General features: G+C 46.0%; 2 protein-coding genes across 2 annotated transcripts in view; one reads left to right on the forward strand and one right to left on the reverse strand.

Annotated features, from left to right (window-relative positions):
• dock1 (dedicator of cytokinesis 1) overlaps positions 1-27,667 on the reverse strand; it is a 458,484-nt gene that overhangs the window by 184,360 nt on the left and 246,457 nt on the right.
• Positions 18,271-27,667, forward strand: part of insyn2a (inhibitory synaptic factor 2A) — a gene marked incomplete at both ends in the record, with an annotated part of 39,017 nt that continues 29,620 nt past the window's right edge. Inside the window, one exon of the mRNA XM_080789714.1 lies at positions 18,271-19,547. Within this exon, the coding sequence (XP_080645840.1) occupies positions 18,271-19,547 (1,277 nt within the window). The remainder of the gene's footprint in view (positions 19,548-27,667) is intronic.

Consider the following 27,667-nt stretch of genomic DNA (forward strand, 5'->3'; position numbering starts at 1 on the left):
ATAGGTGGTTTGACAGTTATATAGTCAGAAGCGCTTTTATATACTTTGCATCGGTTCAATATTCCTAAAGTCCACACACAGACAGGAACGGTGTTCAATATCGCTGATAGTGGAGACCGTTGGTTTCTGCCAGACAGTATAACGATATCAAACTGTGGGTCCTTGAAATAATTAATACAAAACAACATTTGAGAATCACCAAACTTCCTTCCTGTTGGCAGAGGAAAATATACAGATGATGGTGCAGTGAAGCCTTCTCAGTTTACACACACGCGCACAGTCACACACACAGTCACACACACACACACACACACACACACACACACACACACACACACACACACACACACACACACACACACACACCACACAGGAAGGACAGAGTGGGGTCCTTTCCTTTGAGGAAAGGGGCGAAAGAACGCTGAGTAATGCAGAAAAATCTCTTTACATTCACCCATTCACCCATTCACACACCATTGACGGAGGAAACCACGCGAGGCACCCAACCTGCTCATCGGGAGCAATTAAGGGGAATTCAGGGTCTTGCTCAAAGACACTTCGACCCACACAAAGAAAAATGGAGTATAGTCTGCAAGGACGTTGAGTAATGTGAGAGAGGGAGCCGGGCGTACGCAGGGTGATGAAGGAGGGAGTGAATGAGGTGAGAGTAGGAAGGACAAGGTTCCAGTGGTGTCAATTAACTACAAGTACATTTACCTCAAGTGCTGTACTTAAGTACACACAAACGGTGGTTTCCAAACTGACTGCTGAGGTGAGCCATACGGTGAGCCATACGGCACGCTATTCATCCAGGAGAAAACAACAAATTGCCATCCCTATAGAAGAATGAGTGCTTTTGGAACAGGCCAGATGTTATACCTCTCATGTGGTAATAGGATTATTCATTAAGAACCTGTTCTTGGAGTGTTTTTTTCCCCCTCCTCCCCAATGTAAGAAAGCACAACAATGACTCACACAAAGGGACAGGGTGTGTGTGTGACTGGCTGCAGGTGTGTGTGTGTGTGTGTGTGTGGGTGACAGGCTGCATGCGTGCTGCTGCATACCAAAGGACAACCTTGCGTATATACCTGAATGCACGCAGGCACAGGTTGACTTTGCGAGCGAGTGCGCACGCTGTTGAATGTGGCGGTGACAGCCCCCCCACTGAGGAAGTACAGCTGTGGGGGTTTGAGTTAAATAAACTCGGAGGACTTTCCAGTCTCAGAGCTGAGAGTCAGAGTGCTATAGTAGTGAACAGAGCTGAGAGTCAGAGTGCTATAGTGGTGAACAGAGATGAGAGTCAGAGTGCTATAGTGGTGAACAGAGAGGAGAGTCAGAGTGCTATAGTGGTGAACAGAGATGAGAGTCAGAGTGCTATAGTGGTGAACAGAGAGGAGAGTCAGAGTGCTATAGTGGTGAACAGAGAGGAGAGTCAGAGTGCTATAGTGGTGAACAGAGAGGAGAGTCAGAGTGCTATAGTGGTGAACAGAGAGGAGAGTCAGAGTGCTATAGTGGTGAACAGAGAGGAGAGTCAGAGTGCTATAGTGGTGAACAGAGATGAGAGTCAGAGTGCTATAGTGGTGAACATAGAGGAGAGTCAGTGTGCTATAGTAGTGAACAGAGCTGAGAGTCAGAGTGCTATAGTGGTGAACAGAGCTGAGAGTCAGAGTGCTATAGTAGTGAACAGAGCTGAGAGTCAGTGTGCTATAGTAGTGAACAGAGCTGAGAGTCAGAGTGCTATAGTGGTGAACAGAGATGAGAGTCAGTGTGCTATAGTAGTGAACAGAGCTGAGAGTCAGTGTGCTATAGTAGTGAACAGAGCTGAGAGTCAGAGTGCTATAGTGGTGAACAGAGATGAGAGTCAGTGTGCTATAGTAGTGAACAGAGCTGAGAGTCAGAGTGCTATAGTGGTGAACAGAGAGGAGAGTCAGAGTGCTATAGTGGTGAACAGAGAGGAGAGTCAGAGTGCTATAGTGGTGAACAGAGAGGAGAGTCAGAGTGCTATAGTGGTGAACAGAGAGGAGAGTCAGTGTGCTATAGTGGTGAACAGAGATGAGAGTCAGAGTGCTATAGTGGTGAACAGAGAGGAGAGTCAGAGTGCTATAGTGGTGAACAGAGAGGAGAGTCAGAGTGCTATAGTGGTGAACAGAGAGGAGAGTCAGAGTGCTATAGTGGTGAACAGAGAGGAGAGTCAGAGTGCTATAGTGGTGAACAGAGAGGAGAGTCAGTGTGCTATAGTGGTGAACAGAGATGAGAGTCAGAGTGCTATAGTGGTGAACAGAGAGGAGAGTCAGAGTGCTATAGTGGTGAACAGAGAGGAGAGTCAGAGTGCTATAGTGGTGAACAGAGAGGAGAGTCAGAGTGCTATAGTGGTGAACAGAGAGGAGAGTCAGAGTGCTATAGTGGTGAACAGAGATGAGAGTCAGTGTGCTATAGTAGTGAACAGAGCTGAGAGTCAGAGTGATATAGTAGTGAACAGATAGTGCAGGCGGTGCATGTGTTGCAGTTCTATGGATGCTGTGGTGCAGGCTTGGCTTGGACTTCACCCAATACTACAGGCATCTGCTGTGATTTACAGCACGTGCATGAACTGCATTTACTTTAAGACATGCAAATGGATGGGAAGTGTGTCCAGAGTGGAGTCAAAACTACTACCTCATTTATTTTTTAATATTTCTTTCAATGTGTGGTAATTGTCTATAGTGCATGGAATCAACATATTAAATATATGTATACCCTATATATACAAGGCCAGAATATGTTAGCAGACTTTTTGTCGTATAGCACATTTTGCAATCTCGCTATAAGTCTTCACAAGGCCCAGTGAAGCTGACAGCGTGAAACATCTCACTAACAAGAAGGAATTTAGCTTGGGCTATATTTCTGTGGATTTCGCTTCGTGGCACATTTTGGTGCAGAAAAGAAGGACTTTGCCTCTCTCTACCTCTCTCTACCTCTCTCTCTCTCTCTCTCTCTCTCTCTCTCTCTCTCCCTCTCTGTACCTCTCTCTCTCTCTCTCTCTCTCTCTCTCTCTCTCTCTCTCTCTCTCCATCCATCCCAACCCCCCCCCCACCCTCTTTGTCATCTGTCTGTGCTGGTCTATTCCTGCCTTGTAGAAGCAGGGAATGAGAGGTCTGACATGACATCCAAGATCCCCCCCAAAAAAATCACACCCGTGTGAAGTGAGTGGTGATACACCGTGTGTGTGTGTGGGGGGGGGGGGGGGGGTCCCCGTAAGAACGTGGACCCACAGACCCACAGGAACGTGGCCCCACAGGGGGCCAGTCCCGGTTCTATACCACAGTTTTACCACTTTAATGAGGAATCATCACACTTTTTGGTAATGTTACCCTGTCGGTGTTCAACACAGGGGTTTTCCTGCGTGTCTTTGAAACCCCATGCCTGTCCGGAAACAGAGTGAGAGAGCAGGAGAGAGAGAGACAAAGGAAGAGGGATATGTTGGTAGAGAGGTAGAGAAAGCAACAGCAGAGAGCTAGAGAGAGCGAGGGAAATAGGGAGGGAAAGAGAGATAGAGAGAGAGTTAGGAACCAGGAAAGATGGATATGTGGTGAAGGTAGAGAGCAGAGAGTTACAGATGGATATGTGGTGAAGGTAGAGAGCAGAGAGTTACAGATGGATATGTGGTGAAGGTAGAGAGCAGAGAGTTACAGATGGATATGTGGTGAAGGTAGAGAGCAGAGAGTTACAGATGGATATGTGGTGAAGGTAGAGAGCAGAGAGTTACAGATGGATATGTGGTGAAGGTAGAGAGCAGAGAGTGATGGGGTGAATTGTGATTAGAGGCAGCTACAGTAGGTGGTGAGGCCGTCTCTCTCTGCACCGTGCACACACACACTCTTCCATGAGAACCGTGGCACGTTATGAGACTAGCATGTACACTACAGTGTACAGTTTGTACACACTTCACCAAACCACCTGAGCCCACATCCAAGGGGGTGGGGACAGTGCTTCTCGTCATGGGGTCAAGGCCAGGGATCACCCATGCATGTGGTCCAAAATGGACCCCTTACGGGTATACCACAGCTCTGAGAGGCGTACAGAATGGACCCACGCGTGTGCGCTCTCAGAGTTACGAGTTGTTACGAGCAGTGAGGGGTTTTCCATTGTAGATCGGGAGCTTAAAACAAAGCGGGGGGTCCGTGGCCTAATGTATATCAAACGGGCGGTCCTTAGCTTGACATTGGAAAAGGCAGAGCGAGTCCCTGCTGTACTCCGTCTGTCCGTATCTCTCTATTAGTGCATCCAGACAAAACAGAGCCAGACTGTAGGCGAGCGACATGCAGCATGCCGGGAAATGGCCGGAGGACAAGTCTAAAGCTTCTCCACAGAGAGCTGAAAGGAGCAAGGATCAAAAACAAGGTCGCAGAGAGAGAGCACAGGCAACCAGCAAGAAAGACGCCACACTCTAGTGTCTAGGATATACTGGAACAGCAAGACACCACACTCTAGTGTCTAGGATATACTGGACAGGACACCACACTCTAGTGTCTAGGATATACTGGAACAGCAAGTCACCACACTCTAGTGTCTAGGATATACTGGAACAGCAAGACACCACACTCTAGTGTCTAGGATATACTGGACAGGACACCACACTCTAGTGTCTAGGATATACTGGAACAGCAAGTCACCACACTCTAGTGTCTAGGATATACTGGAACAGCAAGTCACCACACTCTAGTGTCTAGGATATACTGGAACAGCAAGTCACCACACTCTAGTGTCTAGGATATACTGGAACAGCAAGTCACCACACTCTAGTGTCTAGGATATACTGGAACAGCAAGACACCACACTCTAGTGTCTAGGATATACTGGAACAGCAAGACACCACACTCTAGTGTCTAGGATATTCTGGACAAGACACCACACTCTAGTGTCTAGGATATACTGGACAGGACACCACACTCTAGTGTCTAGGATATACTGGAACAGCAAGTCACCACACTCTAGTGTCTAGGATATACTGGAACAGCAAGACGCCACACTCTAGTGTCTAGGATATACTGGAACAGCAAGACACCACACTCTAGTGTCTAGGATATACTGGAACAGCAAGACACCACACTCTAGTGTCTAGGATATACTGGAACAGCAAGACACCACACTCTAGTGTCTAGGATATACTGGAACAGCAAGACACCACACTCTAGTGTCTAGGATATACTGGAACAGCAAGACACCACACTCTAGTGTCTAGGATATACTGGACAGGACACCACACTCTAGTGTCTAGGATATACTGGAACAGCAAGACACCACACTCTAGTGTCTAGGATATACTGGACAGGACACCACACTCTAGTGTCTAGGATATATACTGGAACAGCAAGTCACCACACTCTAGTGTCTAGGATATACTGGAACAGCAAGACACCACACTCTAGTGTCTAGGATATATACTGGAACAGCAAGACACCACACTCTAGTGTCTAGGATATACTGGAACAGCAAGACACCACACTCTAGTGTCTAGGATATACTGGACAAAACACCACACTCTAGTGTCTAGGATATATACTGGAACAGCAGCGACAAGACACTGTTATATATTTTTATCACACTGTCAAGAGAGTTGATATAAGTGGACTTCACGCCTGTTGTACAATAACTATACCACCAAATAATTGTGTCCACAATGTTGCGCGTACAGTATACCTATAGCTTGAGCTTGTAGATCTGCTGTTTTTGAGAGACAATTTGTGCAAATCTTTGAAAATATATTATTTAGATTAGAAGCTAACATTTGAAACTCCGATCTTTGCTTTTGTGGGTCCATCATGGAACAACATATGTTGAGATGGAGGCCAGCGGCCAAATACATATAGTTTTGTGGGGTCCTTGACATGTAAAAAAAGACAGATCTTTCAGTACAGTACATGAGTCAACGCAACTCAGTTACAGTCATACACTGAGTTGCAGTAATCCCTGGTGTGGTGTCTAGAGTACAGTCTACAGCACAATACAGTACAGTAGGTAATGATGACACAGATGCTGTTGCAGACTTTATGTGAATGCTGCATCTACTGTATGGAGTTCACTGGCTTGACTTATATACTGTACACTGTGACTGTCTTTTCCTACAAAGATGACTTACTCTGGATGTTGTCACGCACGCACACACACACACACCTTCAATCGACACCGAGGGGGCCTTATTTTCTCTCCACATGACAACCGGGGGGGTAAATCCTCCACAAAGAGAGAAGAGGCGCGACATTCCTCAAAACGTGGTTGAATGGCACTCATATTTATTAATAAAGGCAGTGCATATGGCAGAGACGCAATGGAGCATTCTAAAGCTCCTACAGTACCACGGCTTAGCGGCAAATCTCACTGGATAGAAATTATGTGACTGGAGGTGGTTGGGGAGGGGAGGGGTGGGTTGGGGGTGGGGAGGGGGGGGTATGGGCAGGCAGCGGGGGTGAAGTGCGCCCGTTTGCCCTCCTCTCCTTTAATAAGTGAAAGTAATCCGGGCTGCGGTGCGTCGTGCTTCCCCCCCCCCCCCCCCCCCCAACAAACAATATGCTGGCTATATTATCCGCCGTGTAGCGTTGGGTAATATCTCTCTCTCTCGGAGCGTAATGATCCCGGGCCAAGCCTCCTCCTTTTTAACACATTTAGGCCTAATGTATTTTTTTTCCTGAAAAACCTCATGTTTCTATATCAGTGGTTCTCAATAGTTCATGTCAAGGACCCCCAAAAATATATGAAATTGGCCGCCGACACCCATCTGAAAATGTGTTGTTTCAGGGACCACCTCTCCTAGAAGCAAAGATTTGAGTTAAAAACGTTAGCTCTGAAAGAGTATATATATTGAAAGCTTTGCACCACATTTCTAAAATAGCAGACCTACAAGCTCTTAGCGCGCCACTCGGTGGCGCGCTATGAGCTTGTAGATCTGCTATTTTTCAATAGCTAAATCATAACATAATAATGTTTAAAACACCAAAAGGAGGTTCCCGCCCAGAATGGGTTAAATGGCGTCTGTTAGTTGTGCGAGCGATGACTGAGCAACAATTATTAGAAACACAATCCTTTTAAACCCCCCCGACGGCAGCCGCTGTGTGCCGCCCTGCGCTCCGTCTCACAGCATTAGCCTGCCATTAACCCATTCTGACCGGGAACCCATGTTGGTGTCAGCATCACGTTATGCTTTAGCTATTGAAAAATAGCAGATCTACAAGCTCATAGCGCGCCACCGAGTGGCGCGCTACGAGCTTGTAGGTCTGCTATTTTTGAAAAATCGAAGAACGACTGACATTTTTTAGAATCTGATCTCAGGTCAGAATGGGTTCATCAGACCAGTGTGTGTCCGCAGTGGAAACCTCGTATGAATCTGATCTCAGGTCAGAATGGGTTAACTGACAAAGGATTTGGTGCACTTACTGTCAAAGCCTAATGTACTGCTGTGCTGTACTTGCTATCCCCCCCCCCCCCCCACCAGCCCCCACCCTCCCCTCGCTACAGTCAATCACCCAACCCGGCTATATATATACCCTTACAGTACAGTACACGCACGCACACGCACGCACACCTCGCAGTCTGTGCATACAAGGCAGGCACACACGCGCGCACACACACGCACACATAATTGTACTGTAAATATGCACAGTTCGCACACACATTGACACACGACACGCAGGAGTGGAAAGTAACTAAGTACAATCTTGACTGAAAATAAAATGTTGGAAAATGTCTACATTTTGATAAAGCAAATGCCTTGATATTGAACAATAAAATAGAATGCACTTTGTACTAAGTATGTACTCATGAATACTTAAGTAAAATAATTTTACAAGCATGTACTCCAATACTTGCAACTCCCCTCTCTCCCCCCCCTCCTCTCCTCTCTCTCTCTCATTAGCAGGCAACAGTGCAGCACTAATACTATCTCTCTCTCTGTTTCTGGCACAACAGCGCCCCTACTGGTACGGTAGTTATAGTCATACTGGTGCTCATGAACCAACACACACATAGGTGAACACGGACATTGCTGTTCCTTGGGAGTGGTTTCACCACTCAAAAACAGCACTCTCACTTGTCAATCTAGATACAAAGTATACTGTGGAGGACTGTGTCCACACCGAGCGGCGGCTGCGTCCTTCCGTCTCTTCCCCACAACAGGCGTATAGAATGTAACCCTGGTGTTTGCCGTCCCTCTCAGCGCGCCCGTCCTCTCTGCGTGTTTGCTCACTGGATGACATTCTGAATGACAGATTAAACGGCGCCCCGGCTTTCTGCCCTATTAAATGAGGTCAGTGTTGACTGAATATGTACCAAACCCTCGGCGGGCGTTGTCATCGCAGAGACGCAGAGCGACCGACCGGGGGGGGGAGGAGACCCCCGGACGTCAAACATCCACTCATCACACTGTCCAAACATCCGTCTCAATTGTTTAATGGAACACACTATAGCCTGGCCGTTTATCACATGACAGAACATGAAACTCTGTGTGTTTATAGGATAAAGCTCATCACATGACGGAACATGAAACTCTGTGTGTTTATAGGATAAAGCTCATCACATGACAGAACATGAAACTCTGTGTGTTTATAGGATAAAGCTCATCACATGACACAGAACATGAAACTCTGTGTGTTTATAGGATAAAGCTCATCACATGACGGGACATGAAACTCTGTGTGTTTATAGGATAAAGCTCATCACATGACAGAACATGAAACTCTGTGTGTTTATAGGATAAAGCTCATCACATGACAGAACATGAAACTCTGTGTGTTTATAGGATAAAGCTCATCACATGACGGAACATGAAACTCTGTGTGTTTATAGGATAAAGCTCATCACATGACAGAACATGAAACTCTGTGTGTTTATAGGATAAAGCTCATCACATGACAGAACATGAAACTCTGTGTGTTTATAGGATAAAGCTCATCACATGACAGAACATGAAACTCTGTGTGTTTATAGGATAAAGCTCATCACATGACACAGAACATGAAACTCTGTGTGTTTATAGGATAAAGCTCATCACATGACAGAACATGAAACTCTGTGTGTTTATAGGATAAAGCTCATCACATGACACAACATGAAACTCTGTGTGTTTATAGGATAAAGCTCATCACATGACACAGAACATGAAACTCTGTGTGTTTATAGGATAAAGCTCATCACATGACGGAACATGAAACTCTGTGTGTTTATAGGATAAAGCTCATCACATGACGGAACATGAAACTCTGTGTGTTTATAGGATAAAGCTCATCACATGACAGAACATGAAACTCTGTGTGTTTATAGGATAAAGCTCATCACATGACAGAACACGAAACTCTGTGTGTTTATAGGATAAAGCTCATCACATGACAGAACATGAAACTCTGTGTGTTTATAGGATAAAGCTCATCACATGACGGAACATGAAACTCTGTGCGTTTATAGGATAAAGCTCATCACATGACAGAACATGAAACTCTGTGTGTTTATAGGATAAAGCTCATCACATGACAGAACACGAAACTCTGTGTGTTTATAGGATAAAGCTCATCACATGACGGAACATGAAACTCTGTGTGTTTATAGGATAAAGCTCATCACATGACATGAAACTCTGTGCGTTTATAGGATAAAGCTCATCACATGACACAGAACATGAAACTCTGTGTGTTTATAGGATAAAGCTCATCACATGACAGAACATGAAACTCTGTGTGTTTATAGGATAAAGCTCATCACATGACGGAACATGAAACTCTGTGTGTTTATAGGATAAAGCTCATCACATGACGGAACATGAAACTCTGTGTGTTTATAGGATAAAGCTCATCACATGACAGAACATGAAACTCTGTGTGTTTATAGGATAAAGCTCATCACATGACACAGAACATTAAACTCTGTGTGTTTATAGGATAAAGCTCATCACATGACACAGAACATGAAACTCTGTGTGTTTATAGGATAAAGCTCATCACATGACAGAACATGAAACTCTGTGTGTTTATAGGATAAAGCTCATCACATGACGGAACATGAAACTCTGTGTGTTTATAGGATAAAGCTCATCACATGACGGAACATGAAACTCTGTGCGTTTATAGGATAAAGCTCATCACATGACAGAACATGAAACTCTGTGTGTTCATAGGATAAAGCTCGTCACATGACACAGAACATGAAACTCTGTGTGTTTATAGGATAAAGCTCGTCACATGACGGAACATGAAACTCTGTGCGTTTCCGCCCTTGTGCTAATTTACAGAAGGCTTCGACGGCTCGGCTGCGACAAAGCGACGACCCCCCCCCCCCCTCCCCCTCTAAACACGACAGCACCCGGAGGGAACGCATACAATTTCAAGCTGTTGCGTCCCGTTATAATACAAGTCTGATGTTTTCCAAACACTGTAGGGCGTAACAACGTGTCCCCGGATCTTATTTTCTGGTAAATAAATCCCAGTTCCTTCCCCCTGTGGTGGTAGTGTTGCTGACAATCATCCATAAGTGCAAAAAGAAAGGGGCGAACTCAAAGAAAGTCTAAGGCACTCCGTTCCGTAAAGTTTACCAAGCCTTTATTTTCATGGCTCAGCTATAGGCAAAATGTAAAAGAAATAAAACGACCTATATGCGTTTCGGCTATGAAGGTCGTGCATTCCGCTAGAACAATGTACCAAACAAGTCTATTTGATTGTGCGGTACTGAGTGGACATGAGAGAGCCTGTGTGTGTGTGTGTGTGATGGTTGGTTGGGTTGTACCGTAAGGACAATCTGCGAACGCCTGTGCCAGCACAATCCATTATCCTTTAATGCTGGCGTTCGCCATGTTCTCGCTGCGTGCACACATCTAATGCAGAGATCCTTGAATCACTAAACAGGCTAATGTTACAGTGTGTGCGTGAGAGAGAGAGAGAGAGAGAGACAGAGAGAGAGAGAGAAAGAGAGTCAGCTAGTTTTTGAGTGGCAGCTGCCCCATTGGACTTGTGGTTTGGCAGGGGAACAAAGTTAAGCTGTTGAGTCTAGGCTTTTCAAAGTGTGAGTCTTACCATGAACTTTTTTAATTCCAAGGACCTCTAGTTTCGTTTACATTAAAGGGATGTCCCGATACACTTTTTTCGTTCCCGAACCGAATATCACAATTTCTGTGTTAGCCGTTACAGAAGTCGTGATCTCGTGTTGTGTTTATACTAGCTATCTATAGCTACATATCTCGTGTCGTGTTTATAGCAGATTCCTCGCTCAAATGTGCACTTGCAGTTTGGGGCAACTCCAAAGCAAACTCCACATGCCCCAACATCTTATTTACCTGCTACAGTGTCAACCCTGTGGATCTGTGGATAGACTGGCATATACGCAGATACCGATATGACCCGATATGACAAATAAGGACCGATAGCGATATATTTACTCACAGTGTACAAAACGATCTATCTTTTAGCTGTGGGGAACACCGCTCCCCCATTGGAACGCCCCTCAAGGACCCCCGGAGGGGGTCCCCGGACCCCACTTTGACAACCACCCACCGCAGGGTCAACAAAGTTAAGACGTAGGAAAACTAGGCCTTCCGGAAAGAGCGAGTGTTTACCGCAGAGTTCAAGCTTGACTACTTCTGCATTATCCCCTCTGCTCCAGCCAAAGCTAAAAAGCATTAATAGACGGCTCCCTCCCCGAGAACTCATCAGCACCGGGAATATGCTTCTACATATCAATTACTGAACACACTGCCAAAGCCCGGGTGCTCCTTTAACTCGTTTAGGCCTGACGTTGAAATTTAAAAATAAAAGAGTCTTCTAAATCCTGACAGTTTTCTGAAATACATCATGTTTCTGTATGAGTGGTGCTCAATATTTCATGTCAAGGACACCCAAAAACTGAAAATATGTTATTCCAGGGACCCTCCCAGTAGCGAAGATCTGAGTTAAAAGCTCGCTTCTATAACAATATATATTCAAAGATTTCAGGCACATTTTCATGATTTTTATAAAAAATAGGCAGACCTACAAGAGCTTGTAGATCTGCTATTTTTCCAACAGCTAAAGCATGACATAATGCTTGTAACACCAAAAGGGGTTCCCGCCCCGAATGGGTTAACTCATTCTGGGCGAGTGCATCGCATGCAACCAACCACCCCTCAGTCACCAGCCTCCTCCAGTCTCACACACTCACACGTTTAGATTAAAGCCTCCAGTCTCACACACTCACACGTTTAGATTAAATAACATTATTCTGTATAAAGCTCACTTCCTAAAAGAGCCGCAGTGTGATGTATAATTAATGACGTTGGCTTTAATGCATATAGTACGACTCGACAACCTACGTACACAGCAGTATCCAAGGAGAAACTTATTCCCACGCACGCACGCTGCTTTTTTTCCTTTTTTTTTTTAATGAATAAAAAATTCAATGCCGAGGCAATTTGTATACGTGGGAATTCCTTTTGTCTTTGATGTTTGGATTTTCAGGGGCTTAGTTTGATTCCCTATGCACCATATCCCATTTTGGTGTTTTAAAGCATTATGTTATACTTTAGCTATTGAAAAATAGCAGATCTACAAGCTCATATGAGATTGTAGGTCCGCTATTTTTGAAAAAATCGTGAAAATGTGGCGCAAATTTCGAATATATATTCTTTCAGAGCGAGCGCTTTTTTTAACTCAAATCTTTGCTTCCGGGGGGGGTCCCTGGAACAACATATTTTCAGATGGGGGTCCCTGGGGGGTCCCTGGAACAACATATTTTCAGATGGGGGTCCCTGGGGGGTCCCTGGAACAACATATTTTCAGATGGGGGTCCCTGGAACAACATATTTTCAGATGGGGGTCCCTGGAACAACATATTTTCAGATGGGGGTCCCTGGAACAACATATTTTCAGATGGGGGTCCCTGGAACAACATATTTTCAGATGGGGGTCGGGAAGAGAAAGGTAAATTGTGTGTGTGCGTCAACCACCGTGTTTCATTTGTTGAACATTGTATTCAAGCGGTGTACAGCACAATTATGCATTATGTAAATCTCCCCTCCAGACTATAGGGATGGAGCTCGTACATTTGTATTTTTATAACGATCACCTCATCGATCAGGCTTATCAAGCCGGGTTCCTATCGAGACCACTATCGAGCATTTTCTATTATTTTGTGGAAAGACGGGAGACATTAAATTCTGAACAAAACCAGTATCTTTTACTATAGGGGCCTTCAAAATACAGAACTGTTCTAATAGACGGAAGGCAATTGACCTTTATTTACACCAATAGAATAATATAAAAGAAACCATTTAGAAGCATAGTTGTGTTCTCCCGGACAGCGCTGGTTGGCAGGTATCAATACACTTTCAGGCCGACATGTTTGTGCCAGCATGGATGATTCCATTTTTATTCTTGATCGCCTCTTGTCTTGATTGTCTAAACATGAGGTGATGGGCCGCTATTCTCGGTAACAGGCTTGATAAGCCTAATGCTTATTGATAACGGGTACTCAATGAGCAGATTTATTTTCGGGTATCGGTTATCGAGCTCCATCCCTATACTCGAGACAGAGCTGACGGACACTTTTCTCAAGTCGTTGTTTTCATAAACGAATGAAAACAACAATTCTTACAGTGTGGCAGGAGTCTATGTGTTCATAAGGGGGTCAGTCTGGGGTCTGTCTTTTCTGTATGTGGAGCCCCGCTGGGCCTTAGATTATGTCAATCTTTTTTTTTAGAAAACATTGAAGAATAGGGACGCCAGGGTTAATGTGGTTCATTCCCTCACAAAGCCTCGCACTGACCTTTCTGGTGTGAATGTGTTCTTTTGTGCTTTTTTCCAACCGGCCCAGAACACCGTTGCACTTTACTGGCCTTTACAGCGTCTATGCCTCACCGAGACCGGAGCCATTATTCAAAACAGAAATGCTTGGGTTATGTGGCTTGTAAAGTTGTAAATGCGTCGCCATTTGTCCACTGCTATATATATATATACGACTCGCCCTCGGCCGGCCTTGTACGTAAATTGTACCTTTCGTTAGGAGACGACAACGGCGCGGCATTCCTACTCTGCGACCTCGCGCAGACACGACTATGGGAGTTGCATCTGCTTTAGGCAGACACATTCCGTGAAGCCGAAAGGCGGTGATCCCTCACTGGACGTGCTTAGCATTTCTCAGCCAGTGTTCGTTTCCACCTGCCCATTAGAGGGGACTCCGTGAACTCACAGGGTTCACAGCACCGCGCACCATGTCATGCTTATAGCACTGCCCGCCAAACACCTATAAACATCATCATTGATGTTTATTGTTTAAGTCTTACAATGCCATTGGTCGTGATATTTGCATATAAACAGAGGCAGAAATTCACACAACTTTTAAAATCTCTGGATTCTTTTGTTGTGATCATTAGAATGTCTAGAATGTTTTATTTATTATTGTGAAAGATATCCCCCAAATTTAAATTATTAATGTATTATTCATATTTTATAATAATGATCATAAATGTGCATAAAACAAAATGTCCTCTGCAAAGTACTAGTAGTACAAAGTATTAGTATGGTTGAAATGTCTTTTTTTTGCAAATAGAAATATATCCGGGCGATGGAGGGTTAGAGCGACATTTCATTTACCAAAGAAATAGCCGATCGACAAGCTTATAGATCGGCTATTTTTGGTGAAGAGACTTGGGGCCCTATTTGTGTCAGTGCTAAACCCCTTCTTTCAGAAGACTTTAAAAATATATATTTCGACATCAGGCTTAAAGTATAGGTTAAAGTATAATAAAAACATTACAAGAACATAATAATTATCGTCATCAGGGCCTGCGATTGTCTCCGTTTTTTTTTAGCACATTAATACGTTCCTTTTCTTTGCCAGAAAAGTGTCATCATGCCCGCCGCTGGGAGTCTTCATCGGTGGCCTGTTATTATTAACGCCCGCAGATGGTCCTGATCAGATAGAGAGAGACGCTCCCTGTATAGACAGAGCACAAGGCAGGCAGGCGAGGCAGGCGAGGCGAGGCCGCCCATCGCTCCTCTGACAGGCCAAGATGCCTGGCTGTGCCTTAACCCATTCTGACCTGAGATCAGATTCTAAAAATGTCTTCTAACCTCCTGACAGTTTTCTGAAAAAGCTATGTTTCTATGTCAGTCGTTCTTAGATTTTTCAAAAAATAGCAGACCTACAAGCTCGTAGCGCGCCACTCGGTGGCGCGCTATGAGCTTGGAGATCTGCTATTTTTCAATAGCTAAAGCATAGCATAATGCTGACACCAAAAAGGGGTTCCCACCTAAAATGGGTTAATTGAATGATCCAGCCGGGGCCGGGGCTCATAATCTGATGGAGAGGAGAGGTTGAGTCCACTATATATATACCGCTGCTCGCTAAAGGAAAATAAGCAGCTATGGGCATCGAGATGGGGGAGCACCCACCACCCCCCCCCCCTCCTCCCTCCTCCCCCCACCACCCCCCCCTCCTCCCCCCACCCCGCTGACAGCCCAACAGTCACAGCTGATGCGCCGAGCGGGATAATTGTCCTATCTGACTCAGCATCTATTATGTTAGTGGAGCGGTGCCAAAGTATACTCAACCCCAGGCAGTATAGTACTCGAGTATATCTATTATTATGTAGTGGAGTGGTGCCGAAGTATATACTCAACCCCAGGCAGTATAGTACTCGAGTATTATATATATTATGTAGTGGAGTGGTGCCAAAGTATATACTCAACCCCAGGCAGTATAGTACTCGAGTATATCTATTATGTAGTGGAGTGGTGCCAAAGTATACTCAACCCCATGCAGGCAGTATAGTACTCGAGTATACTGGTCAAATATTACACTAGAAGTGTGTACATGCTGCCCACTCACATTTGTATACTTAATGGTTAAAAAGTACAAATTGCAGTGCATTAAGTATACGAGCTGTTTGCACTACATACTGCGTACTACTACAACAGGCTATGAAGTGAAGTCATGAGTATATCCAACAAGTTATACTCTCGGTAAAATGCAGACGGTAAAAACAGGAGATACTTAAGTAGCGTACTTTCGCTAGCGTCCACCGATGGACTCAAAGCAGCCACTGTGAATAAATTAACCCATTCTGAACGGGAACCCATTTTGGTGTTTAGCATCACGTTATGCTTTAGCTATTGAAAAATAGCAGATCTACAAGCTCATAGCGCGCCACCGAGTGGCGCGCTACGAGCTTGTAGGTCTGCTATTTTTTTTTTAAATCGAAGAACGACTGACTTTTTAGAATCTGATCTCAGGTCAGAATGGGTTAATCAGACCAGTGTGTGTCCAGTGGAAACCTCGTATGAATCTGATCTCAGGTCAGAATGGGTTAACATCCATGGAGGCCTCAGCTGGTGGAGTCTTTCCCCGCGGCGCTGACAGCCAACAGTCACACAGCGCATATACACACACAGGCAGAGCGGGGATAATTGTCCCCTATCTGATTCAGCATCGATATGGAGGAACGCGTGTGGTGTTTACTTATTGTACATCAGCAGGCAGGTAGAGAGTTATATAAATATAAAGCTGCCTGTCAGAGAGAGAGAGAGAGAAAAGAGGCTGTGCTGGAGTCGTGACACATCATAGCGAGCAGGATCTGTGGTGGCGAGGAGGGGAGAGATAATTGATTCTCTTTGCTCAGGGAGTTTTCTCTCCCTTAGGAGAGGGCTGACGGACACTTTTCTCACAGAAGTTTTTGCCGTCTGTCTGTCCATCTCTCGGCTTGGCTGTTCTATATTGCTGCTATTAACAGAGTCTCTGTGTGTGTGTGTGTGTGTGTGTGTGTGTGTGTGTGTGTGTGTGTGTGAGAGAAAGAGAGAGAGAGAGAGAATAAATAGGGCCTATAAGAAGCGATGAATATGTGTTTTGTAGACCGAAATGTGCTATCAAAGCTATCGAATAATTCTAAGTGGAGAGAAAAATGCAAATATACAATAGATATGTATATGCGAAGGATTCAGATACTGTATACTGTTCTGTTCTGTTTCAAGGACAAACGGAAATGCTCAAGTATAAAGTTACAGCGCCTAATGATTGAGCAGTTGAGAGGAACAACAGTCCACACTAATTATCCATAATGCATAAATCATGGATAAGGGGTCGGGACAGCAAGGCCTTTTGGTGGAGGGGTGGGAATATGACATAGAAAAACATACCTTTTTCAAGAAAACGGTCAGGATTTAGAAGACATTTGCAGAATCGTTCCCAGGTCAAAATGGGTTAAATTCCAAATACTGTCTCAGCAGAAATGTGTAAATGGCTACACAACCCTTGGTTTTATGCAGGTCTGCTTTTTTTAACTAACAATAACTAATATATATAACAATATAGAACAGCCAAGCCGAGAGATGGAGAAACGAGAGAGAGAGGGAGGCCAGCCGACCGACCGACCGACCGACCGACCGACCGACAGACAGACAGACAGACAGCATCTCAGGAAGGCCATGCTAATGGTCGCCCTGGGAACTCTTGTTTTCATGGTGGCGGCCCCGGGTGTCTGGGCCGTGATGAGTGCCTTGAAGTGGAGGGCAGGTGGTCACGATGAAGGCAGGACACGTTCCGATGAACGAGGGACATGTCCCTGGTTCTGTGGTTGGTGTCCCTGGCTCTGTCCTTGGCTGTGTCTCTGGCTGTGTCCCTGGTTGTTTACCTAGCTGGCTGTGTCCCTAGCTGTGTCCCTGTGTCCCTAGTTGGCTGTGTCCCTAGCTGTGTCCCTGTGTCCCTAGCTGGCTGTGTCCCTAGCTGTGTCCCTGTGTCCAAGGTTCACAAGGTTGTCTGACTGTGCTTTGTCTAACCTCTCACCCGCAATTAACTGCCAATAACAAACATGTGAAAGGAACGGCTAAAACTGGTGCAACATCGGCTCCACACAGAGTGTCAGATTAGAGGAGGCGTCTTTTTTTTTAGGGCACACTAAGACCCCTATAACCCCTTTTAGGGCACACTAAGACCCCTACAACCCCTTTTAGGGCACACTAAGACCCTATGCCGTGTCCCAGTAAGACCCCTATAACCCCTAAGACCCCTATAACCCCTAAGACCCCTATAACCCCTGCCGTGTCCCAGTGAATAAAAGCAGACGGCTTGGCGAGCATCAAAGACCATCATGGCCCAACGGTCAGTGATGGAGCCGGATGGAAGGAGGGTGTAAATGATCTACATTACTGCTGCTCAACCTCGGCTCCAGAAAACTGTCAGGATGTAGAAGATACATTTTTAGAATCTGATCTCAGGTCAGAACGGGATAATGCATCTCCTGCATGACGCAGTAACTCAGATCTCTCTCTCTGTGTCTCCTCAGGAACCATGGTGAGCAAGGAGGGCGGCAAATGCATGCTCACCAACTCTGAGTCGGACTCGGAGGGGGCGGGGCCCTCTCCCTCGCCCCTGGAGGACGCCACGGGGTCCCGGGGGGACGCCGCCAGCCGCCAGGTGAGGAAGAGGAACAAGGCGCTGCAGGTGCGCTTCAAGGACATCTGCGAGGCGCAGAACGAGCAGCGCGAGGCGGCGCTCAAGGGCGGCGGCAAGCACGCGGCGGCGGCCTACAAGGCGGCGTACCGCAAGTACATGACGGTGCCCGCCCGGCGCTCCATCCCCAACGTCACGCGCAGCACGGGCGTGCAGACGTCCCCCGACCTCAAGAAGCGCTACCAGACGTTCCCCTTCGAGCGCGCCAAGAAGGGCCACAACACCTTCAAGCACGGCGTGGCGTCCGTTGTGGAGAGCTACGGCGGCAGCAAGGGGACGCGGGACAACGGCTTCGTGGTGGACGTGAGGCCGCCGTCGTCCAACGACAAGGCCGCGGCGGAGGAGGATGTGGGGGGGGTGCGGAGGACGCGGGCGCTGCTCCACGCCGTGGACTGCGTGGTGGGCACGGTGGAGACGCACTCGGCGCCCGACGGCCTGTATGTCGACGACAACACGCTGCCGGACTCGGACTACCAGCTCTGCAGCGTCCCTCCCAGACCCAGGACAGGATTACAACAACAACAACAGCACGGTGCTTCGGCCAAGCGGCAGCTAGCTGCCAGCGCGGAGGAGGAGGGGGGCTCGTCGCGGACCCTGCCGGCTGGCGGCTCCAAGGTCACGGCCGGCCCCCTGGCCTGGAACTCCCTCACGCAGGTGGAGTGCCTGGACAGCCCGTCCGTGGTGCGGAGCAAGCGGAAGAAGGGCCCGCCGCCGCTGCAGCTCAACGGCCTGCAGGCCCCCCCCTCCTCCTCCTCCTCCTCCTCCTCGCAGACCACGCAGGCGCAGTGCCACGCGGGGCAGCTGTCCGCCAGGCCGCTGCGGGCCATGGAGGAGCCCCCGCCGGCCGCGCCCTGCAGAGGAGGAGGGGCCGGCGGTGGGGGGGAGGCCGGGGGGCGGCCGGGGGCCACGCCGGCGGCAGCAGCGGCGGCGTCGGGCCCCTCAGGTGGCCCCTCCTCGGGGGAGGCCTGTAAGCAGATAGTGCCTGTGTCTCAGGAGGGGGACGTCAAAGCACAGCTCCAGGCCATGGAGACCCTGATCAGCTCCAGCCAGGAGACCATCAAGGTGCTGCTGGGGGTCATCCAGGAGCTGGAGAAAGGAGAGGCCCACCGAGAAGGGTAAGACCACCCCCCTCACACCTACAGTATCTATGCCTTCAGAAGACACTTGCATGGGGTCACTATTTTAACCCATTCTGACCTGAGATCAGATTCTATAAATGTCTTCTACATCCTGACAGTTTTCTGAAAAAGCTATGTTTCTATGTCAGTGGTTCTTCGATTTAAAAAAGAAATAGCAGACCTACAAGCTCATAGCGTCCTCACTTATTATCTTCACTTTTTTAAGCCCTCAGCCAATCAAATCATCGCTATGGGGTACACACACACTCACACACACACAAAGCTGGGCATAGGGGGGGGGGAGAGAGCCCCTCAACAAATAGAAAAGAATCAGGCTTGAAAGAACACTTCACCCATTTTCCACCCATGGTCATATCGGTCCTCACTAATGGCCTATAAGATGGCCAGTGGAATCACCAGGTTTCTGGTTATAATGAGCAATTAGTGAGGTTAAGACAAAATTATACCGAAGATAAGGTTGAAAATGTTGCCTTGGAGTGATTAAACTGTTCTCCCCGGATACTGCATGTATATTAGCGGCCATGCAGTATAGAAGTGTGATCTGTGACGCCAAAAAATCACACACGTGTGAACTGAGTGGTGCAATCCCCCCCCCCTCTCTCTCTCTCTCTCTCTCTCTCTCTCGCTCTCATTAGAGACACAGCACTACCCCTCTCTCTGTTTCTGGCGCCCCCTACAGGTATTAATAAGTCACATACTCATGCTCATTTACACAGGTACACAGGTACATACACGGACATTGCTGGTTGTAAGAGTGGTTGCACCACTCAAAAATAACAAGGTATCTACATATTTAAACATACTGTAGCATATCCATCCAAACATTATGTACGAACACATGAGGTTTATGAGCAAGCATATAGCAACTATAGCAGGTATACTGTTCATGGCATCATACTGTACATACTGTACTACTGTAACGGTAGTGCAGGACGAGTATCAGTGCGTCATGCTGTTTACACCAGATGGAGGTGCAGCGCATCGAGCACAAGGTGTCAACTTCAACCACATATTTATTTTAATGATCAATCAGTGGACTGTGCACCGGGCGAAGGATCAATGGGACTAACATAGTTATATATACAGACAGTGTGACAACTGAGGCCGCCGGCGTGTTCAGAAAACACAGCCATGCAAAAGCACAGAATCACATTAATGATTCAGCAACGACCCGGTCCGCCAGAGAGCTTCAAAAGGCCCAAACAAGCCCAGTCACTCCCACTGAGGCCTGCTCTGACTGCATGGGCAGAGAGGACTGCTGCAGCCGGGTCTGACTGCATGCGGGCCGAGAGGCCTGCTGCAGCCGGGTCTGACTGCATGGGCCGAGAGGCCTGCTGCAGCCGGGTCTGACTGCATGGGCAGAGAGGCCTGCTGCAGCCGGGTTTGACTGCATGGGCCGAGAGGCCTGCTGCAGCCGGGTCTGACTGCATGGGCCGAGAGGCCTGCTGCAGCCGGGGTTTGACTGCATGGGCCGAGAGGCCTGCTGCAGCCGGGTCTGACTGCATGGGGCGAGAGGCCTGCTGCAGCCGGGTCTGACTGCATGGGGCGAGAGGCCTGCTGCAGCCGGGTTTGTTTGTCGTGGCCTCTTTGGGGCCTCTCTGGACACAACCGAGGCAAAGGGATTCTAAAGTATATTCTGAAGTCTAAGAGTGTAAAGATAAAGTGCAGTGCGGTACGGCACAGGCTCCAGTTACAGCTACACTGACTGAGGGGCTTATATCACCTACATGCGGGCGGCAGGTTGTGGTCTTGTACATCTGCTACTTCCACTACTTTTGTGCTACACTCTCGTACGATGAATTAGAGCATACATTCATGTAAAGAAAAAAATCATGTGAATAAAAAATACGTTTTTTATGGATATACAACGTTTCTTGGCCCACGCCAATAATGTGTATCAACGTCCAAACGGGTCCACCCGCTCTGTATCTCAGAATATGTGTACAACGCCGAGTTCTCCTGAACCAGACATCGAGAGCAGTGTTGATTTCGTCGACTAAAACAAAAGACGAAAAATGTTCGTTGACTACGTTTTTTCACTGACGAAAACTAAATGGAAACTAAGCTATGATGACTAAAATTCCTCTCCGCTGCTCCCCTGCTGTCATGTCCCCCTCTTTTAATCTCTTCTCTTCACCTCTCTTCCACCTTGCTCTCCTGTCCCAGGCCTGCCACTTTAGTTTACATCTTTACAAAAAGAAATCAGCTGCATATTTAGTCGACTAAAATCTTATGACATTTAGTAATAGTCGACTAAAACTAGACCAACACTGAGACATTCCAGGTGACTAAGAAGATGTGACTAAAACTAAATGAAAACTATTCAAGAGACTATCAAATATTTGCTGCCAAAAACAACACTGATTCTTAGCAGTCTTAACAGCTCCGCCAAGCTGCTAATTGTGCTCCATTTGGCCGGGGCGGTGTGGTGGCCCGCGGCTATATGAAACACTGCCAATTAACCAATCAGAAGGACGCATGTAGCGTTGGCCGCGGAGCCACGATTCCGTCGCTGTCGGGTAGAAAGTACCGCGTATGTCCAACACCGTTCCTTAACCGATTCTGACCTGAGATCAGATTCTAGAAATGTCTTCTACATCCCGACAGTTTTCTGAAAAAGCCATGTTTCTATGTCAGTCGTTCTTCGATTTTTCAAAAATAGCAGACCTTCAAGCTCGTAGCGCGCCACTCGGTGGCGCGCTATGAGCTTGTAGATCTGCTATTTTTCAATAGCTAAAGCATAACATAATGCCAACACCAAAAGGGGTCCCGCCAAAATGGGTTAAAAAATAAATAAATAAATGGTAGCAGGTCTACAAGCTCAAAACATGTCTGCGATTTTCATTATTTTTGTGTGAGGCGTTTAGTTATATATTATTTTGTGGCTTTCGTCTTTTTATTTTATTATTTTTGTAGAGGGATAGATATAAAGTAGGCTGGGGAGGGGGGGGGGGTGACATGCAGTAAGGGCCGTCGGGATGGGGAGTCGAACCCACGCCGCGCGGTGGCACACTGCCAGACTGGATTACCAGCCAAGGTGCCTGGACCGCTGAGCCACGGCCCGGGCCACAGGGCGTTCAGGGAAAACTACATATAAAGGGTGAAATATTGAGAAACAGTATATGGGAGGTTTCTGCTAGACAATTTGAAAGCGAATTGGATAATGGACTTATTGAATGACCCTGTCTATTCCCACACAGCCAGCTGACTGAAAAGACTATCATCTGTGTGAAATTAATGCTCTTGTTATGGTAATATCTATCCCCGACCAAATATTGATATAATGACTTCGGGAGAGCTGGCTTTATATGCGGAAGGAATACAAATGATGGGTTCTTCTGTGTCCAAAATGAGAGAGGACACAATTAAAAAAGGTCCACGCCACCGTTTTCTGTGTGCGACGATAGTTTTCGAAGGCTATACATCGTGAAAAGCACGGTTCACGCTCTGCATATGACGGCCTCACATAACCCATGTAGGCCTGACGTCGAACTAAGAAAAACCTTAACCCATTCTGACCTGAGATCAGATCCTAAAAATGTCTTCTGCATCCTGACAGTTTTCATTCTGACCTGAGATCAGATTCTAAAAAAATGTCTTCTATGTCAGTCGCTCTTTCGATTTTTCTAAAATAGCAGACCTACAAGCTCATAGCGCGCCACTCGGTGGCGCGCTATGAGCTTGTAGATCTGCTATTTTCCAATAGCTAAAGCATAACATGATGCTCACACCAAAATGGGTTCCCGCCCAGAATGGGTTAAGCTCTGAAAGAATATATATTCAAAGATTTGTGCCACATTTTCACGATAAAAAAAAAATATAGCAGATCTACAAGCTCGTAGATCTATGAGCTTGTAGATCTGCTATTTTTCCAATAGCTAAAGTATAACATAATGCTTATAGTTAAAACACCAAAAGGGGATCCCGCATTATGCAATGCGGGGGACCGGGGGGGGCACGACGGGTGAAACAAAACCTCTCCCTAACACAACGTGTGCGATAAGGTAGTCGTCGAGGAGGCAGTCACCGTGGTCATGTTTTCACTCTTTGATGCGTATACTCTTGCTCGCCTTGCATTACCCATCAAGCGTGGCCCAAACGCATGCATAATTCATATAGGATATGGAATACTAAATGAGGGCCAAGATAGAGCAAAGAAAAGGATAATGTAAAGCTATACTCTAAGGGATGCGTTTTTCCTTTTCTTTTTTTTTATTCTTATATTTATTCGATGTATTCTATATCGAGATTGACTTTTCAAGAGCGGTCTGGGGGAGCCCTAATGATTGCTAAAGCTAAACGATTGATATATTCAGATAGCCAAATTAATAACCCCATTATCGCTCTGTGTACAGTAAGGGCCGATTAATACTCCTATTTTACCACTGTTTCGGCGCTTTAGTGCCGAAATGATTTCGGCTCGTCAGGGATTTTCAGTAGCACCGAAGAGCCGACTTTAGGACGGTACCCGCCCCACATGATGAGACTCAATGTCTCCCATTACATACAGTATCGTAATACATTTATGGAAGGATGACTCTCCCCTATACATTACATACAGTATCGTAATACATTTATGGAAGGATGACTCTCCCCTATACATTACATACAGTATCGTAATACATTTATGGAAGGATGACTCTCCCCTATACATTACATACAGTATCGTAATACATTTATGGAAGGATGACTCTCCCCTATACATTACATACAGTATCGTAATACATTTATGGAAGGATGACTCTCCCCTATACATTACATACAGTATCGTAATACATTTATGGAAGGATGATTGCGAGTGCTTATATAAACATAAACACTTTATAATTTTGTGGGACATTATATATTGTCGATGAACAGTAAACATACACATATAGGATAAGTACAGTAGGAACAGAGAGTGTGTACTATACGTTGGGTTCCATAATCCAAGCCAGAACACAAATCCATTTGATTGGTCATTAAAATAAACTGTCCACTTATGTAACATGGCAACGCGAATGACCAAATCAATATGTTTTAGTAGGCCCTGGTCGCTGGGCCAAAACCTTAGGGAGGCAAACCAAGACACACACACACACACACACACCTGTGTACACAGATACACACACACACACACACACACACACACACACACACACACACACACACACACGCCGACACGCATGTATGCACGCACGCCCATGCACCTGTCGAGCTGATAAACAAGTTGTGCACACAACAGCCACAGTGCAAAATAATCAACACAAGCTCCGTCTGACCAGACTGGTGCAGCAGGGACACATAATTCAACACTTTAGACTGAAGCAATGGAGGAGCATATTTTAACGCCTATGACTGCGCAAAAAGCATGGAATATGGATGTCTATATTATTACAGGAAAACTCCCGTTAAACTTTCCAACAAACTCCGGTAAACTCCCCGAATTGTACCATCACACCTGTATATTACCGTATATTAACTGTATACATGCTGCTAAACTTGAGGTTTATGGGCAAAATGCAGTGCCCATAATTGCCCGTTAACTCCTCTTTTCACACAGTGATATGACTGACTGGAGCTCTTTCAATACTTATACTGGTGCAGGCGATAGATATATCACATGTCAATAGTTAAAGAGTTCTGGAGGGGGACTAGAGCTAATACTTCAACAGTTAGACTGGTGCAGGCAAGGGACAGCTATCTCAAAGGATAGAGACAGACAGACAGAGGCAAGGTACAGCTATCTCAAAGGATAGAGACAGACAGACAGAGGCAAGGGACAGCTCTTTCAAAGGATATAGACAGACAGATATATCTCAACACTTGGACGGACAGGCGCACGGGACAGACATTTCAACAGTGAGTCTGGAGTGCAGGCAAAGGACTGCAGATATTATTTCGAGGCTCCTTCTGACGTCGGCACTATACATTTTGAATTCACTCAGAACCTTTTTCAGCTCCATATGCAACTCCTATATGCACTGCCCAACATAATTCTGGAAAGCCTGCCCGAAACGGATATTTTTCGACATGTATTTACCTTCAGACTGGTTCAAGGGACAGATATTTCAAAAGAGAACAGTTACAGGGGACAGATATGTCGACAGCACTGTGGATAGTCTACGCCTACGGTCTACCTGTTTTTAAATGTGCTAAATACAATTGACTTGACTTGACAGGCAGATGCAGGGCACAGCTCTTTTAACAGACTGGTCCAGGGGACAGAGTCAAAAGAGCTTAACTACTCACATATTATGTATAGATATTGTAATAAACAGTTGTCAAAATTCCCCCATGGCCATGGTTGTGATACAAATCCTCCAAAACAAAAACAATAGCGTTTATCCTCCTCTCTCAGTCTCCCGCGAAGCGACTATATGATCTCCTCCTAACACACACAACTGCACTTGTCTTTGAGAGCGAAGTGTGAGTGAAGGTTAGGTAAGCCGTTTTGTGTCCCTGCTTTGGGGGGAGAAGTCTTGGGTGCAGGCGCATAAGTCTTTTTTGGAAAGATGTAAACTAAAGTGGCAGGCCTGGGACAGGAGAGCAAGGTGGAAGAGAGGTGAAGAGAAGAGATAAAAAGAGGGGGACATGACAGCAGGACAGCAGAGGAGCAGCGGAGAGGAGAGAACCATCCGCCATGGTGTGACATAAACTTAAACTCTCCTGCTCCTCTACTGCAAGTCTGACAGCTTTATCGGGTGGAATATTATCAACAAAATAGTGGTATTTTGGAACCGTTAAAGGACAACTTTAGTTTTTTTTCAACCACGGTTCATGTTTTAGGTTGTTATTAGAGAAAGTGAAAGATTTCTGCTTTCTTTTGTTTTAGGGATTTCAGCTGTATTTGCCAGGGGGGGCGGGGGCATTCGAGCATGGGGCTAAATATGTATTTCTTTACAACATTTTATAGCGATTCTTTTTTTTAAATTATTATTTACTATAGTCCTCCTTACATCTGGCCACAAAAGATCACGGGATCTACTGAATGTGTCAAACTGACATATTGAGCCTATGACATGCAGTGTGGCTTCCCCCCAGTAGGCTACCTTCACATTCAGTAGATCCTGTGATCTTTTGTGGCCAGATATAATGTATTGGTGTCTAGTAGGACTATAGTAAACAACAAATAAATAAAATCGCTATAAAATGTTGTAAAAAAGAATATACATATTTAGCCCCATGCTCGAATGCTCCCGCCCCCCTGTCAAAAACAGCTAAAATCCCTAAAACTAAAGAAAGCAGCAAATGAAAAAAATGAACACTAATCTTTTACTTTCTCTGATCACAACCTAAAACATGAACCTTGGTTGGAAAAAAACTGAAGTTGTCCTTTAAGACAGTTGGACCACGGACGCATGTGCACCACTGCATAGCAACGGTGAAACATAAGGGGGGGGTCTCTCTCTTGCATTCCGTCTCAGGTCGACCGTTTAACCTCTGCATGTTTCGCTTATTTTCTCTCTTTCAATAATAAACGTCATCTTCTTTTTTTACTGTATACGTGTTCCAATTTCCACCGGGTAGTATTTTTTCAGTGAGCCAAGCAGAAATTGTAATGCCGTCGTGGTTGTCTCAGGACATTAGCGCCATGCTAACCCTCCCCACATTTATCACAAATGTCACTGGACAAACAAATAGGGGTCGCCTCGGGGCTGTAGGGTGAATCGTGGAGCACAATTACATGTTATATTACTGCTTATGTTATCCCATTTTGGACGGGGACCCCTATGCTTTAGCTATTGAAAAATAACAGATCTACAAGCTCATAGCGCGCCACCGAGTGGCACGCTACGAGCTTGTAGGTCTGCTATTTTTTGAAAAATCGAGGAACGACTGACATACAAAACATAGCTTTTTCGAGAAAACTGTCAGGATGTAGAAGACATTTTTAGAATCTGATCTCAGGTCAAAATGGGTTATACAACGTTCAAATCATTTCTCATGTAAGCAAATGAACTGCTTTTGAAGTGAATTTGTCACAGTGTGTGTGTGTGTGTGTGTGTGTGTGTGTGTGTGTGTGCGTGTGTGACTGTGTGTGTGCAGGCCTGCGTGAGCGCAACACACCCCCTCGCAAGTCACAAAATGTAATTCCAAACCTAATGTGCTGTGTC

The sequence above is a fragment of the Protomyctophum bolini genome (genome assembly GCF_963924005.1).
Source record: "Protomyctophum bolini genome assembly, chromosome: 18".
Lineage (NCBI taxonomy): Eukaryota > Metazoa > Chordata > Actinopteri > Myctophiformes > Myctophidae > Protomyctophum > Protomyctophum bolini.